General features: G+C 50.9%; 1 protein-coding gene across 4 annotated transcripts in view; it reads right to left on the bottom strand.

The window, feature by feature from the left end:
- The window catches only part of RGS9 (regulator of G protein signaling 9), a 52921-nt gene extending 36703 nt beyond the window's left edge, over positions 1–16218 (bottom strand). For 2 of the 4 annotated variants that reach the window (XM_024573204.4, XM_024573206.4), the window contains exons 1-7: positions 15993–16218; positions 7705–7801; positions 4069–4119; positions 2629–2735; positions 2375–2426; positions 2057–2115; positions 1001–1077 (exon numbers count right to left, since the gene is read on the bottom strand). In XM_024573204.4, the coding sequence (XP_024428972.1) occupies positions 1001–1077; positions 2057–2115; positions 2375–2426; positions 2629–2735; positions 4069–4119; positions 7705–7801; positions 15993–16049 (500 nt within the window). In that variant the 5' untranslated portion in view covers positions 16050–16218. Of the gene's footprint in view, positions 1–1000; positions 1078–2056; positions 2116–2374; positions 2427–2628; positions 2736–4068; positions 4120–7704; positions 7802–14854; positions 15031–15992 lie in introns of those variants that run through there. The other 2 variants (XM_053911376.2, XM_045182326.3) reach the window with 2 other exon arrangements.
- Positions 16219–17481: the final 1263 nt, after the last annotated feature.

Raw genomic sequence — 17481 nt, 5'->3', positions numbered from 1 at the left:
TGGCCCGTTCAGGGTGCGGGAGTGTGCCAGCTGGGCCTACCCACGTTGCTGACCAGTGGTATCAGTCCCCAGCTCCTGCTGACTCTCCCACATCTCAGGCACACAGTCATATGGGACATCCCACCCATCCTCCTTTGAAGTTAGGCCAAACCACATGACCAGCTTGGCTAATGAATTGTGAGCAGAAATGACAGGCACCACCTGTGACCCACACAGACTCCCTCCCCCACTGCTCTGGAAACAGGCAAAGCCCAGAGGGTGCTGCGCCTTTAACACACGCCCTGGAGTGGGCACAGAGCATGTCTGGCCCCATCTGGCCCGCAGTGGACGTGTAACACAAGTAAGAAGTGAATGCTGTGGTTTCCTGCGGCTGAGAGGGGGACGCTGTTTGTTACGAGAGCCTAACCTGACTGACAACATACCGTCCCCAGCATCTGGCTCTCCTGGACAAAACAGAGCCCTCCAGGGTGTCAGCGCCATTTCTGATGTGGACAGCAGGGCAACGAGAGCAGCAGTGGGTTGTGCAAACGTGTGAATCTGGTTGTATTCCTCCCCTGCTGAACACCTTTCTATGGCTCCCACGGCCCTTAGTACAAAACGTTCTCCTGATCTGCATCTCCAGCCTCACTTCCACCAGTTCCGAGCTTTGCATTCTCCACTCCCGCTATTACAAGAAACTGCTTCAAGGGGCACTCCCCAGCCTCCAGACTCTAGTTCTGCCTGAGAACACGGTTTCTCCCACCTCACTGCCCCACCCACCATCACGGTCCTTCGCCTGGGTACCTCCTATGCAATCTCCAAGTTCAATGTCGTTTCTACAGCTGCTTCCGCAGGCGCCTGCCTGTGGCTCTCATCTCACTACCGGACTGGGTCTCTATGTGCCCTGTGCCCAGCCCAGTGTTTGACACATAAATGCCCAACACAGGGTTGTTTGAGGAAAGAGAAACAAGGGAGGGAGGGAAAGAGGACAGCCGGAGGATGAAGATGACCTTTTACTCACCTGTACTGCTCTTTGGCCTGCATAATGACAAAGTCCCACTTGTAGTTAATTTTTTTGTTCAAGAAATTGTAATTTTCCTAGGGAAGGAAAACAAAGTGAGAACACTGAGTCCATGACGTAGGCCATGTGCTGTGGTCAGAAAGCCCTGAGTCAAGGAGGGCATGACCCTGGCTCTGCAGCGAGGAGGCCCCGCTGAAGGGCCTTCACCCCAGCCGTGCCAAGGGGTATATTCAAGCGGGAGCACCAAACCCTCAAAAAGCCCTTGGTAAATACACATGCCCCACATCTGACTAGGAGGAGGAGAATAGTGTGGGGAGGAACGTGGAAACTCAATATTCAACAACAGCCTCACAGACCCACACAGATGAGAGCTAACATGGCCGTGATGCTGGCTCTTCTAAAAACAGGTTTGTAAAGAATAACACCCAGCAGAATTGTTGCCATCTGCCCAGAAATCTAGCCTTTTGAGCGTCACAGGGTGTCCTTTGAGAAATCTAACTCATCTAGACTAAAATAAAAGTCCATACTATTGTTTTCCCATCACAAGCTCAAATTCAAATCTGTTCACCAAATAATATACATTATCACATATATTAATTAAGTCATATTGTTTGGGGACAGCAAGGGCTTACATCACAGCAGGAGAAACTGAAGCTCAGCATCGGGAAGAATTTACTGCAGGGAGCTGCTTCTGAATGTATGGTTGGATAATGGACAGATGATGGATGGATAGATGGATGGATAGACAGATGGATACCAGATGGATGGATGGATGGATAATGGATGGACAAATGGATAGACAGGTGGATGATAGATGGAAGGATGCTGGTATGCATGCATGCATGATGGATGGATGGTAGATGAATGATGGGTAAATGGATGGATGGATGGATGATGGACAGATAATGGATGAGTGACGGATGGATGGATGGATGGATGGATAAATGGATAAGTGAGGATGTGAATGCACAATGTAGCAGTGGAGGAACATGGGAAAAAGCTCAAGATTATATTCTACTCAATTATAATAACCTTTACTTAAAAGCATCTCTGTACCTTTTCATGTTCTTCTAAAATCCCTTTCTTCTTGATATTTCGCTTGGTTAGATAGATGGCTAGAGAAGAAAACAACGACATTTTCCATTATCATATTTCAAAACTGCGTCCGCAGCCTCTGTGGGAGAGAGGCTGCTGCGCTCAGCCTGGTGGAGAGAACACTCAGCAGACCCGCTCTCTTCCCTCAGGACCACTCCCAACACAGATGTGAACTATCAGAAAGGTCACGATGACGGCAAGACAAATGCCACCAAAATGCAGTAAGTAAACAAGCAGCATGTTAAGCACTACCAAAGGCACGAGGGGGAGGGTGGTTACCATAGTCTGTATCTTCAGCTGGCCACTGTTGGGTCGGCCAGAAATACGGTGTCTAGGAAAGAAACCAAGAAACCTTGCTTAGACAGCAGGCTGTGACCCAATAAGCCCCTGGCCACATGGCTTAAGAGATGAAACTTCCTTAGCCCCCTCCACTATTCCTAAAATCTTGATCTGTGAGGATATAAAGCCAAACAACTCTCTTTTCAGATAAGATTGGTCCCATATTAATAGCCAAAGTCCAGGTCAAGACTCACCTGAAATCGGTAGAGGCTGCCATCGGGCTTGAGAATGAGATTCTTGGGGTCTTGCAGGGGGTAGATATAACCATACTTGACAATAAAGTTGCCCAAGTTCTGGGCCTCTGGGGAGAAGCAGTTGAAGCATGGAAGTTAAGAGCAGGGGCCCAAGGCAAAGCTCATTACCCAGCCCACACACAGCACCCCAAACTCCAGAAGAGATGTCCCCACCCTAACAGCACTTCCATAGAGAGTGAGGACAGTGGTTTCTGAACTTGGCTGTGGACAAGTGTCAGCTGGAGAGCATAGGAATAGGAGGATTCCCTAGGCAGCCCCCTGGGAATGAAGACTCAGTAGCTGGAGGGGAGCCAGTGAACCCCAAATGTTAACAGGTACCACAGGTGGTGCACTGCAGGTGTTTAGGGGTGACAGTTGGAGACATCCTAGAGAAGCTTCTCTGGGCTCTTTGGGTCTGACGAAGTGCCCAGGAGAAGGGAGAGAATGTTTCTATTTGACCAGCACTTCCTCACTCCGTGGGAAAGGGGGCTGCGTTTACTGTCAACTTCTCTCCCCAGCCCACCTCTGCCTGTATCCCAGGTCCAGACACTCCAGCTCCTCCCCACGTACCCCCTCCAGTTTGCTTGGAAACATAATCTTGTTACTGAATTTGCATCGATTGAAGGGGAAGTATCCTGGCTCTTTCTTAGAGGCACCAATGAAAGCAGGTGTCTTTCCATCATGGAGAGAGCTCTCCAGTCCTCCAGGCCCGCCCCGCCCAAGAACCCAACCCACGTGCCACCCACAGCTCAGCCTCCAAGCCTTGGGAAGAGGTTCTCCCCAACCCTCCCTCCATCACACATCCTCATTTCTTATGTCTGGTACCACCAGCCTTTTCTAGTGGGAATTTGGGTCCCCAGATTCTTTCTGCTCCATTCCACTCTTCAAATTCCTGCCAATCATCCTAGCTTGAATGGGACTCTCATACATACTGCCATGCTCAAAACTCCCCCATGGCTCCCTATTGCCTAGCTCCCAGATAAAACGTGGAGTCTGCAAATAGGCACTGCCCTCCCTCCACTGCCCTCATATCCAATTTCCCCTCGGGACCAGTCCACTCCTTGTTCATCCCACTTCTCTGCCATTGCCTTAGCTAGTTTTCCCTTCTGGGAAGCCAGACCCTCCAAGCTCCCCCCACAATTCACAAGCATCACTTCTTTTAAGACCAGGCATGGGCACACATCACCCCCTCCAAGAAGTCTTTCTTGACTGGCTCCTCCCCAACCACTCCTACTATTTACATGCTCTGGTTGTTTTACACATGAAGGCCTTGTCTCTTCCATTAAAATGTCAATTTCCCAGAGGCCCCGCCTAAGCCTCCCTCTCGGGCCTGCCTGCTGGAGGTGCCTGCCTGCTGCCCGCATGCGGTCCTTGCTGACTGAGTGCCCGAGGCGCCCTCACCCAGGTTGGAGATCCAAAGCCGCTGGACGATCCATTGCAGAACATCACTTCCTGCAAAACAGAAGTGTGGCCACCATCAGAGCCTCCTAACACACCCGCTGACCCCCACGCTGCGTGTGTTTTGCCCAATGGACCTCTTCCCTGCTCAGCTGTGATCTCGTTCCTCGTCTGCTCAAAACGTTCAGGGACTGTACTGCCCTCCACCACCAGCCCCACTAAGTCCAGTCCCGACCCTGCAGCCCGTAATTCAGGGCCATCCGTGATCTGACTCTGACATCCATTTCTGACATCAAATTTCCAACTTTACCTCTCTTGTGCTACTTATTTTCTTACTTTACAATAATTTGTGCACAGACTCAAGTAGAAAGTAAATAGACTAAGTCTTAACACTGAAAAAAAAATAAAAAAGAACAGACCCAAGGCGAGCTGTCTTTGAAGCTCTAGGTGGAGCCTGGACACCTGGGATAAATCAGAGGCAGGGATGAGAAGAAAACTGGGGGTAGTTTGAGAGTGGGGGCTGGTTCTCTTATACCCCCAAGTTCCCAGGGAAGACTCTGAGAGAGCCAGAAAATTCAAATCTGGCCTTCCAGGTCATCGTGAAGGTACCTTTGTCAAAGCAAGAGGATCGGACATATTTTAGTTACTCTTTGCAGGATGATTTATAACCTTGGACCATAGAATGTGGGCTCCATTGTTACTCTTGCCCCGAGTCCTACAAGTCTTACGGGCTCGCCTGGGAACATGCAGAGTGAAGGCTGGTGTGAGAAAATCAGGAGAGGCAGAGAGAGATGAGGTCAGGAAAGAATGGGTATCCCTCCCACCTACCTGCCAAGGATTCAGATTTATCTAAGGGCCGAGACAAGCCACGTCCCACCAACAGGCCCAGAGGTGCTGCAGGGCCGCAGGGACGCTGTGTGTCCCCTACGCAGCCTGGAGTCTCTGGCCCCATACATGGAACATGCTCCTCGTAGGAGGAGGACAGCATCCTCTCAGAAAAACAACAAGACATCTGGTTACCAAGCACCCCACTGTGGACGCCATCCTGCAAACGCCAAAGACCTCCCAGCAACTTCAGCCTGCTTTCCAAAGGCCATGCTGGTCCCCTGCCCATGTGGCAACCAGCCCACAAAATCCTCCAGGAAGGACGATCAGGGCCTGAGGCCCTACTGCCTCTGTCCCTGTGGCTGCACTGTCGCAAATGAGGATTCCCTCCTCAGAGATGGTGAAGGGGCATGTCCTTCAGTGCCCTCCAGGAAGGGCCTTCATGGTCCACTCACACACTCTCTGGGCTTCATTACCTGCCCACAGCATGGCTGTGGGGGCACCTGGAACCTTCCCTTCCTGTCCACACGCTGGGCACAGTGTCCAGACATTATCTCTGTCAGTGCCCACGTGCCCATCATTCATGCTTTCCCTGGGTTCTCCTCTGTTATTCTTAGCTTTATCCACCCCTGGTTGGCTGTTCAAAAGCAAACTTCATCTAAAATCCTAGCTAGAATCCCAGGGCGGGATGTTTTAGACTTTCCAGCCTCAGTCTCACTGACTCCTACACAGGGTGTGCAGGCCGAGAGAGAGGGGCCCAGGCAGACAGTAGACTGATTAGCGCTGTCCCCCGAGGAGCCGAGGGTTTTCCCATCTACTTGACTGCTTCCTGAAATCAGTCAAATGAGATTACGGGGCCTCGGGCACCTGTACCACGTGGCCTATGCAGCCTCCTACATCAGCCACCTTCGTGCCCTGAAGTCCTGGGTCACCTGCCATCTGAGGAGACGGATGCCAATACCTGCTTGTTTGTATGAGTGCTGGCCCGCAGCTGCAAGACAAGGCTGGGACTCCCCAGGGGGAGGAACAAGGGAACACACGGCAGGGTGGGCAGCCTTGCCCGGGGAGCAAGGGCACCCCGTGTGCGGGGAAGGAAAGCAGTTTGTGCACACTGACTGGGAGTAAGAGCATAGCCGCTGAAGTCCCATAACTGGGCTCCAGTCCAAGCTCGGTCATGTACGAGTTTAGTGGCATGAGAACAAGTCGCTGAAGCTCTTTGTGTCTCCATGGCCCCATCTGCAAAAGGGGGGGGGGGGCTAACTTTTAGTGCGGGTATTAACTGAGACAGTGTGGGAAACTGTGAGCTGTTGCCACCCTTGGAGTGTCAGCTGTGTGTGACCGCGTGCCCGGTATTCTGTCGTTTAATTCCTGCAGTCATGCGTCAGACAGGGATTGCTATTCCTGCGTCTAAAATGAGAGCATTGGGGTCAGGGCTACACAGTAGAGAAAGGCACCTGGAGGAGTTAATCCCAGGGAGCCTGGCACCACGTCCGCAGCTCGACCAGGACTGGTTCACACATTTAGTAAACTTTTGTTAAATCTCTACCCCGGCCCACAGCTATGCTAAACCCTGGGGTTACCCAGATGAGCAAGAGATTTCTCCCCTTGAGGGCTTCCAAATCTAGTGGAGAATTCAGGCCAGAATTAATGACAACCAGGGTCAGAGAGGGGGTGGGGGCAGGGATACCTTCAGGAAGAATTGCCACAGATGCATCTTAAATGCTGGGGGAGAGCAGAGGCATCCTGAAAAGCCTGCCCGCAGCCCCTGCTCTGGGGTGCCCAGGCTACCCGGTTCCTAGCCTTTCCCAAGTCTGGCTCATCGGTTGCCTTGTTTTGTGGGAGCTACCCTGCTGCATTCCAATCAATTCCTCTTTTGTTCCAACTCGCTGGAATTGGTCTTCTGTGGCTGGCACTCAGGGGACCCTGAGTGACACATGGCTGGTGGGGAAACCCTTCTTCCAAGCAGTCAGAGAGGGAATCAAGAGACTGTGGCCAGCTTGCCTCTGCAAAGACGAGGGCACCCTGGGTGAAAAAGGAATGGTCAGGCTGTGGGTGGGGCAGAGAGTGAGGGCTCACCAGGAGCTCAGCACAGGGCAGGGCCCCAGCTGGTGCTTCAAGGAGCTGTCTGCTTCTGTAGCCAACGTGCCTCAGAGGGAAACATACCCTTTACTGCAAACCCAGAATCACAGAATGTGCCACACGTTTAGCAAAATAAGTTCTTATTTCGGGGTCCAGCCCTTCCTGCCCATATCCTCTAAGGATGCTCTGCACCCCTTTATCCCCCACCTGGAGAAAGGACACAGGGTGTCATCCCCATGGGGTAGTTAAGAATGGTCTGAATAAGAATTAGAAGCGGGGAGGGTGGAGGGTGGGACAAAGGCCAATTTTTTTTCTGCCAAATAGTTTTTACTTCCTGCTACCTGATTTTATTAATCACAAAAACAAGTGAACAAAAAAATGACAGTAAAAGTGTTTCAAATGACCTCCTGGGAAGAATAGCTTCACAAAAGTGACCTGTTGAATTTTTCGCTCCTGCCCTTCTGACCCCTTCTTCGGGAGGAGGCTGCGGTCCAGCAATCAGCAAACTGATTCTGTACAGGGCCGGAGAGTAAGTGTGTTCGGTTATGTGGGCATGACGCTGTCTCTGCACAGCTATTCCACTGCCAGAGACAACACATACATGTGGACGTGGACGTGTTCCAATAAAACTTTATTTACAAATATAGGCTGCAGGCTGAATTTGGCCCACAAGCTCTAGTTTGCCAGTCCCTGTGCGTGGTCGCCAGGACAAGGCTGTATCACCAGAGACGTTACCTGTCATGGCGTGAGGGACACTGGTGACCAGGATCTTCTGGTTCTGCACTCTGACCCCAGTCTCTGGGTCCTGCATGTCCTTCACTAACGCTTCAATCTGCAAGGCAGAAGCAACACAGCTGGCTGAGCAGAGCCATTCGGAAGGCCGAGCAAGGCTCTTTTCACACAGCACCGAGGGATCAAAGACACAAAGGTGAAGGCACGGAGCTCACCACCTAGGTGGCCCTGAGCAACTACAATGCCACCAGAACCATGTGCTCCACAGGCACAAAGGCCCTGCCTGAGTGGGAGTGCTCGGAGAGAGTCATTCTGGCTTGGAGGTCCTGCAGAGGCTTTCAAGAGAAGACAGGACTTGACAAAAAAGGATTTTTCTGGACAGAAAGTGAGAGCAAAGGCATGGGAGGGTGACTGCGCCCAGGGTGTGAGAGGGACAGAAGACAGTGGGAGACAGAGCTGGAAGGACAGGTGGAGGCCAGATCACAGCGGCCCTCGAGTGCCACTCCCAGATGTGGGTTGTTCCAGCAGCTGTTTCTAAAGAGCAGCATACGCCGGCCTGCGTTTTGGAAGTGTGGTCTCGTACAGAGAAAGAATGCTGAAGTATGAAGCAGGTTGCTACGGCAGAGGAAAGCGGGGAGATTCGTTCAAATTCACTGGTCTGGGCAAGAAATGTGGGGGTTTAACCCTTGCCACGTCGACCGCTCGGTCTGTTCTCAGAGCAGGCAGAGTGAGGCTTTTAATTATTCTAGAACATGTCACCTCTCCACTCAAAACTCTGCAAAGGCCATTCCACTCAGAGTCAACGGCAAAGTTTCCCTCTCTGGAAGTCAGGGCGGCTGCGGGCAGCTGGACGTGTCCTCAGGGAGGGTCACACCTGAACACCAGCCTGTCCAACCCCCAGACTACAAGGGCTCACCGGTCTGCCTGCTTCCCCTCCATTTAACTAACGCGGTTACATCATCATCACTCTCCTGCTATTTAATAAAATAACACTCTAATGCTGTACCGCCCTTTACAGCCACAAAGTCCTTTTACAGTTTGCACGTGCTTGTGGTCCAAAGAACAGGAGCCCCGAGTTGGGCAAATTAGACAGGCTACCTCCCCCTCAGCCAGCCCACTCCTGAAGCGGGAAGGCTCCCACCTCCCCAAGGAGGGAAGGAGTGTGGGACAATGTCCTGAGGTGACACTGAGTGTGGAGATTCGTCTTTCAATTGTTTGCTGAACCAGAGTTTGCAGTTGAACCACAATCTCAAGAAACAACCACGAACAGGTTTCCCAAGTTCTCCAAGGTCCCTCTGGGCACAGCGCCAGCAGCTCAGCCAGCAAGACTGACAACTGACGGGGCAGAGCCTGGGGCTCCTCGTGCAAGACTGCGTGTGGGCTGGCTTCATCTGCACGGACCCTTTCTTGGCTCACAGACTTGTTCTGGAACAGAAACTATTCACTTCAGCTCCAGGAGGAGCTTCAGACCTTGGTCTTCGTGACCTCAAGGCCTGGCAGTGTGTCAGGCCACTGGGTCAGCAGAGCAGCTGGCAGCAGCGAGGGGAGCAGAGAGGTGCCCTCAGCGGGGAGGTGGGGGTGCTGGGAGGTGACCCCACTCTTCCTGGACATGGTCAGGGGACCGAGGAGCCATGGGCTACGGAGTCACTCCTTCCAGAGTTCTCAACTAACCACAAGCCGTGGATTTATATGTGACTCCAAGAAGTGCCTGATTTCCGGACGTGAGGGCCCAGGCCTCCACTTTCCCACATTACCTACAGATGAAATCCCATATTCATTTTAAAATACTTTTTAGATGAAACAGCAGCACTTCCTGCAAACAGACAGCCCAGAGATTCGGGAAGGAATAGAAAGCCATCTTACAAATTAGAAACCTGGGTTTCTCTGATGGAAAGTCAGGGGCTGGTCCTTTCTCTTTGTATTAAAAATAATCTAGTTATAAAGAGTTTGAAAATAACCTTCAGAGGAAGAATAATGAGAGTTATTTTAAAAGCACGATGAGGGAGTCAGATTTCTTTCCAGCAGGTGCATCGTCCTTTCCAGAAAGGAGGGCACATCACATGGATCTCGAGAACATTCTGTGGGAGTTGGGCCCATCAGGATGCCAATCAATTTTCCTTGGGACTTTCCTCATATAAATTCCTTGGAGGGGTCTCCCCAGTCACCCAACAGGGAAACGACAGGGCTGGCTGGAGGTGCTGTCTCTGAGAAACTCTCGTACGGGCTGACCTGTGTCCCCTTCAAATTCATATGTTGAAGTCCTAATGCCCCCGGACCTCAGAAGGTGACTATGGTTGGAGACAGGGTCTTTCAAGAGGTAATAAAGTTAAAATGAGGCCATTAGCATGGCTCCTAATCCAACCTGACTAGTGTCCTTTTAAGAAGAGGAAGTGAGGACACAGACACACACAGGGGGAAGACCACGTGAGGACAGGGAGAAAGCAGCCATCTGCAGGCCAAGGAGAGAGGCCACGCTGCAGGCAAAACCAGAGCTGCCAACACCGTGATCTCAGCCTTCCCAGACTCCAGAACTGCAAGCAAATGCATTTCTGTTGTTTAAGCCACCCAGCCTGAGGCCCTTTGTCATGGCAGCCCAGGCAAATGAATGTCGACACTGGGTTCTTCGCCTCCATCAGAAAACCCCTATGCCCATCGTAGACAGGAGAGAGTCTGAATTGTTCCCCAAGTTCTCCAGGGAGCGAGAAGCCCGTGCCTTTCTGCTGCAAACTGCCACACACTTCTATCCAGCGGGCCTCCCTCTGAAGGCGAGGGAGAGGACAGCCATCCCCACCCCAAATGTCAATGCCCGCTCCTGACCAGACTCGGCTCCCAGGCGCTCCAAGGAGCCGCACCTCCTTCCTAGACAACGAATAAATGTCTCGTATCCAGGCTGTGCTGGACCCTGTCTGACCCCGTGTTGGGGGCAGGGGTGGCGGGCTGTGAGCCTCACGTTTCTTCTCTCAGATGTCAACGTGCAGCGATGTGACTGCGGGCGTGACAGGGAACCCCCACATTGCAAAGGGGTAGAAATGATGGCTTTGACGGCCTCCACATCCCACCCTCCACGCCTACACCCGCTCCTCGCATTAAGGAGCTGTCACTCACTGTGGAAGATCTGTGGGGCTGGAATTTTCCTTTAAGCAGGAGAAGGCTCCCAGGAGGGTGATAATAATCAGTACTTTTCTGTACAAAGATGGAGAAGTGACCCAGAAGCATGGGCCTTTGCTAACAAAGCAGAAGGGGCTCCTGCTAATATGTCTGACCACACGGAGGCCAGCTGACCTCCCAGACACCTGACCCCAACGTCTTGCAGACCCTCACAAGTGCCATATCCTAATCAGTGCTAATAGTCTTTCCCCAAAGGCTGCTCTTTACACCCTGATCAAAAGCCCGGGAGCAACCTAGATGACCCCAGACAATAGTGGTCAACATCTGTTGACACTACTTTTGTTTTTGATGTGCCTCCTCTCTGGCCACTAAATCCTGCCTCAGTGGGACATCTAATGCCCACCCTGTACTTCCAGGTTCTGCCCCCCTGGCAGCTGCGGGCTGGCTTCATATCTCTAGGTTCCAATGCATCCTCCAGCCGTGGCACTGTTGACATTTGGGACCAGATCACTCTTGCTTGTGGGGCTGGCTGTCCTGTGCACTCTATGATGTCTAGCAGCTTCCCACTTTTAACCACTAGATGCCAATAGCATCCCCCTCCCCAGCTGTGACAACCCAAAATGTCTCCAGAGTTTGCCAAATGTCTCCAGGGCTTTCATCTTAGTTGTGCATTCAAATCACTTGGGGAGCTTTATTTAAAACACCAATGTTCGCCCTGGCTGGATAGCTCAGTTGGTTAGAACTTCGTCCTAATACGTCCAGGTTGTGGGTTCGATCCCCAGTCAGAGCACATACAAGAATCAGCCAATGAAATGCATAAATGAGTGGAGCAACAAATCCATGTTTCTGTTTCCTTTCCTCTCTCTCTTAAAAACAAAAATCAATTTTAAAAAAGCACTAATGTTCCGGCTCCACCCCACTTACTTACTTACCTCTTAAGTAAATCAGAAACTCTAAGGATGGTACCTTGATAGCAATATTTCTTAAAGTGCAGCTAGAGTGGAGAAGAACTCACATTCTCTCATCGGAATCATCTTTCTAACCTGTTAACCAACTCATTTTATTCCTCTCTGTTTTTAAAACATCAAATAGCTTCTCATTGAACACAAAAAGCATCCAATTCTCCAGCACAACATACGAAGCCCCCAGCTCTGGGCCCCCCTTTCTGTCTACCAACCTGCTGCCCACCCTGGGCCAGCCATCCCAGCCCCTGGGGAGTCTCCGAAACCACCGAGCTGTGTCACGCGTCCACGGTTTATACTTGCCTAAAATGTCACTCGGCTTCCCATCCTGCTGGCATTAAAAAAAACTACTTATTTTTCATACCTCAAGTCAGTAATAAACCTTCTTGTGAAGCCTGCCCTGATTCCCGCATCCACAGAGAACTGACCATTCCCTGATTCATTTGTGATAGGGAGGGAGGAATGTAGATAGAGCCAGATACGGATGTGGCTACAGATATAGACATATTCCCTCTAACCGTGCGTGCCAGAACCTAGGGAACACCGTTCTCACTTATACATCTGTCTTCCTCTGTCGGACTCTAAGCGCCGGGAGGACAGGAGACACGTCTTAACCCCTATGGTGTCCCCATCGGCTGGCACTTGCCTAGCACCAGTGCACCATTTTTTATGCATGTTGGATGAAGGAATGATACCAGCCAAAAATACCATACTCTGCCAGGTCTCCTGTTTCTGCACTCCCTTCCCATGCAAAAGCGGGGGCCAGAAGCCACACAGAAAAGCAATGCAGTGTTAACAGGACTTCTCTACATCGCACCAAGAAAGTCAACCCGTGGTGCATCGCATGGGCGGTGGCACCTGAACTGGCTAGGATGACGACCTGGAATCACAGCGGGGGCTGGGCCAGCGCTGAGGCCACAGGAGGCAGTTCTCTGCGTGTCATTGGCTAACAAAGCTTTGGATGGGTGGGCTCTCCACTGCTTTCCTTCACATCATAGCAAAGCCAGGAATCAAAGGTTCACATCAGCTCGGCTGGTGGGCATCTCTGTTTGGGGGCTGCATCTGCCTGAGGCAGAGTACTAGGTATGAGGGCCACAGAAACCACAGGGAAAAGAAGGGTCCCCGATCCAGCACCTCTCTCCCTGGCCCTGTGACAAGCCCACCACTTCATGTGCCCCCTACAGCTGGAGTTGTAGGGGGCACATGAGGATCCCAAGTGAACCCTCTGAACTCAGGGAAAAGAAGATATCCACCTATTCCTCTCACTCACATCAGTGGGCTTTTTAATTTGCAAACCTGCCCATGTTACTTGCCTACTCCAAATTCCTCAATGGCTCCCTATGGGATAAAATCAAAGCACCTTCAAACGGTTCAAAAGGCCCATGATGGCCATGGCCAGGCAGCTCAGTTGGTTAGAGCATCGTCCCAATATGCCAAGGTTGTGGGTTCAATCCCTGGTCAAGGCACAAATAAGAATCAACAGATGAATGCATAAATAAGTGGAACAACAAATTGATGTCTCTCTCTCTCTCTCCCCCTTTCTTCTCTCTCTAAAATCAATAAATACATTTTTTTAAAAGGCCAATGGTGGCCCCCTTCCCTGGCCTACCTCTCCAGGACCCCATTTTCCCAATACTTCAAATTCCATCCATACTGAACAACATATCCAAATTTTCTATGTCTCTCCACCTTAGCACATGCTGTTCCTTCTGCCTGGAACATCCTTCTCTTTCTTCCTGCCTAGAACCTCCATTTGCCCTCCAGTTCTCAGCTCCATGTCTCCTGAAAGCATTTAGCCAGGCCTTCCCCCTGCCTCCACTCTGCCCTACGTTGCATGACGGCCGACATAGTATTACATACGCATGGCATTATATCAATTTGGCAACAAAAGGTGGTCAGTCCTGTATTTTTCCTGGTTCCATGACTTAGTGGTTATATTACTAGAGTAAGCCACTCAACCTCTCTGAGCTTCAGTTTCTTCTCTGTAAAATGGTGATTATAACCACTGTCTTATGGAATAAACGAAATGATGCGTGTAAGGCCTCCACTGGAAAATACAACAGACTTCATAAATCTTCACTGAATATTTCACTGAATATTCATTGAGTGGTGAATGACAGTTACATCAGGTCCACGTTCCTTCAGTCTGGGTCCTTCTTCAGAAAGCTGGACATCTAGTTCAGCAGGTTCGTCATTAAGGGTCCCCTGGCATGGGCTCTTGAGACCCACTCTGCGCACATTTATTCTCTCCAACCCCCTGCTCCAAGGAGCTGTGTGACCTGGCGAAGACCTCAGTAATGAGGTCCCTCCCTTCAAGACAAAGGGAAAGGGCAGTACTGGAGGTGTGGGCAAGACCCTGTGGAGCAGAGAAGGAAGTCTTTGCTCAGGTGGGTCCAGAGAACCCATCTTCCCAGAGGAGAGGATATCGAGCTGGGCCTGAAAGGGGAGGAATGGCAATTTGGCTCGTGAGAAGGGAGAAAGGCCTTCCCAGTAGATAAAGCTGAGGCATGAAACGGCTGGGCTTTCTAGAAAGGTGAGCAAGGCCTCGAGGTGAGAGCCCCACTGAGTGCTCATGGCTGCTTCATTTTGTTTCCCTGGAGAGCAAGCGTGGAAGGCAGGTGGCGGGTAAAGCTAGAGAGATGGGTCAGAGTGGGATCCCGACTGTCCAGGCTGAGAAGTCTGGACTTTATCCTGTGAACAAGGGGAGTCAGAGGGGCGTTTCAGGTCGAGGAAATCAATGTTGATTTGTCAAAGAAAACCGTGTGTTTATGAAGGGTATTGTGGAGGAGAGAGGCTGGGGTGGAGGAGGGGAGGCTGGGTGGGAAGGTGGCTGGGGTGGAGGAGGGGAGGCTGGGTGGGAGGGTGGCTGGGGTGGAGGAGGGGAGGCTGGCGACCAAGATTCCGGTCAGAAGGCCAAGGTAAAGAGAGGAAACTCTTCTACCTAACAGTCATGATGGAAAGCATGTCTGAGATTCAGAAAACAAACAGAATGTCTCCAGACCATTACTGTCTGATCCTCCACGCCTGCCCTGTCTGGGAAAAAGAAGAAGGCAGACTTGGGGAGATCCTGGAAGATGACTTACAGCTTTCGGATATCAGGTTTAGGTGGTTTCTGCTGCGTTAAGGAAGCGGTGTCTGCAGTACCTGCCTCTGTTTTATGGATGAGCATCACACCTCTACTACCTGGACATGAGCGCAGGCTTCTTGAAGTAGGGGAACGAGGATGACCAACCGTCCCAGGGTGCCCGGCCCTGTCCCAGTTTCAGCACTGAAGGTCCTGGGCAAATCAGGGCTGTTGCACTGGCTGCTCCAATGTGCTGAGCTCCAGGGGCTTGGGGCAGGGCTCTCTGCTTGTCACAAAGCATTCAGCTAATTCTGCTCAACAAGATAAGCCTAAGATGGTGGACTCGCACCAGGAGAAGTGGCTGTGGCGGGAAGGAAGGGAGGACAAGTGACCTGGGACCTAATCCTCTGACGATCTCTCCAGACACTGATTATCTTAAGAGTTCAGAACAAAATGAGCCTCTTTGTTCCCAAACACATTACCCCACAAGATGCATTTTACCTCCCCCGTGACCACAGAGCACCTTGTGCCCGGCCACTTGGTCTGAGAAAGTCTTTGTGAGGGAAGAGAGAAGACAGCAGCACAGAGAGACCTGATGAGCAGCCTTACGCTCTCCAATGAGTGATATGAAGGTGCTGGAGTGTGGTGCTCCCTTCATCCTACAAATCACATTATTTTCATGATCGATGTGTACACGCTCACCACACACACACACACACACACACACACACACACAACACACAAATTTAAAATATAGCAGTTTGGGATCTGAGGAATAACAAAAACCGTTATTTTAACATTGAGTGCCTTATAACAATATCAGGAGGCAGTCTCCTATCTGACAGGCTCCGCAGAACTGCTTTCTGCCACCCCCTCTCCCGAGTAACAGGTTGTTTTGAGCCTCCAGCAGACCATCGCCCCTGGCTTCGATTTTCCACTATAAACAGGTGACATGAAAATCTAATTATTATAATCTTTAAAAAACACACATACTGCAAATAAGTCATTAAATAGCACCAGCAGCAGCACTGACGGACCGCAAGGGATGCTCTCCACTCTTGCCCACACGCTCCGAGCCTCCCAGCATCTCCGCGGACACTTCCCAGAGTTGGGTCCCTGCCCACCTCCCAGGGCCCAGGTGACCGGACCACGCTTACCTTCGGGAGAAATGCCATCCTCGGCCTGTACTGCTGGCCTTGGTGTCGGATTGTCATCCTCGATACTGGATGAATTCAGAACCAGAACGCAAAAGGGAGAGAAAAGGACAATCCCGCAAGCGAAAGAGCCGGCGTGCTTCCTACACGCCTTTAAGTCTAAGGGGAGATGGGGGGACCGGAGGGCGCGGGGTGGGGGCGGCAGCTGCCTGCAGCTCCCCTTTACTAGCGCTCAGCTCACGCCCCTGGGAAAGCAGCTGGAATCCGCGCCAGCCAATCAGCGAGCGGTGCCGCAGACTCATTAGCATGCGCTGTGCTTGAGCCTACCTGCCACTAGGGGGCGGTGTGTGACCCCCCCCACCGGGACCCCGCAAGAGCCTCAGGTGAGATCTGCGAGCGGGAGGATCTGTCGCAGAGAACGAGCCTTTAAACCTGGGACCTAGTTATGTTCAGAAATGAGACAAGGCAGCCTCACTAACAAGCACGGTTGAAAACACTTCTCCCAACTCTGCTACTAGCCAGCTGGACAACCTTAGGCAAGTTCCTTAAAGTCCCTAGGTCTCAATTTCCTTATCTGAAAAGTAAAAAAGTGAGATAATATGCAGTAGAAGGATTGCTATATTATTGAATGAGGAAATGTGTGATACGGTGCATGGCCCTCAACAAGTGTTTTGAAATGTTTAGAAGGAAAAGTGATAAAGTGGAATTGGTGAGATGTTACTTAGTAAAAGAAAGAGTGAAGAAGAAGAAAGAAACCAATTGTAGTCTGATCTAGGCACATTCTATTTTATTTCTCTGGTCCTTAGTGTCTTTATATCTAGAAAATGAAAGGGTGACCCTCCTGAGCAATCATCAGAACTCTTCATGTTTTATCATATAAGGCACCTTTTCCTATGTATACAAGTTGGAAGGTTGTTGATTGAAGCAGATAAAATGTTTAAGCTGAAAGAGAAGAAAGAGGGATTTGCCTCAGGAAGGCACAGTCACCCTGTGTCCTTTTAAGCAGCGGCTCCTATCTATAGTGTTGGAGGTACATACCTGTAAGAATCTGACGAAAGCCACGAACACTCTCTCAGGAACCATGGCCGTGTGTGCATGTACATGCATACTCACGCATCACTGACTCAGGTTTGCAAACATGTTTAAGGGATTTATGGCTGGTTTCCTTTGGAGCTTTCCATGGACTTCTGATTCAGAGCAGACCACCTACTTCTAAAGGATCCTGGACTCTACAGGGGTCCATCACTGAGAACTATGTTCCTGGTGTGAGCTGAGACCCAAGGAAAGTGCTGGAATATCCTGAATGTTTTGTTTTGGTTTTGTTTGTTTGTTCATTTGTTTGTTTTATTTAGCATCTTTGGGGCCTAGTGTTATGTAGGACACACATTAGAATGTGCTGGAGGAGATGAACTGTGAGGTTCCTTCCAGCTTCAACATTCCTTACTCTGTAAACCCTAAGTAGAGAGCAGATAACTGGCTTTCCTGACATCAA

Source organism: Desmodus rotundus, chromosome 9 (genome assembly GCF_022682495.2).
Source record: "Desmodus rotundus isolate HL8 chromosome 9, HLdesRot8A.1, whole genome shotgun sequence".
Taxonomy (NCBI): domain Eukaryota; kingdom Metazoa; phylum Chordata; class Mammalia; order Chiroptera; family Phyllostomidae; genus Desmodus; species Desmodus rotundus.
The sequence above is the reverse complement of the archived record's forward strand: the minus strand, read 5'-3'. Positions and strand labels throughout refer to the sequence as shown.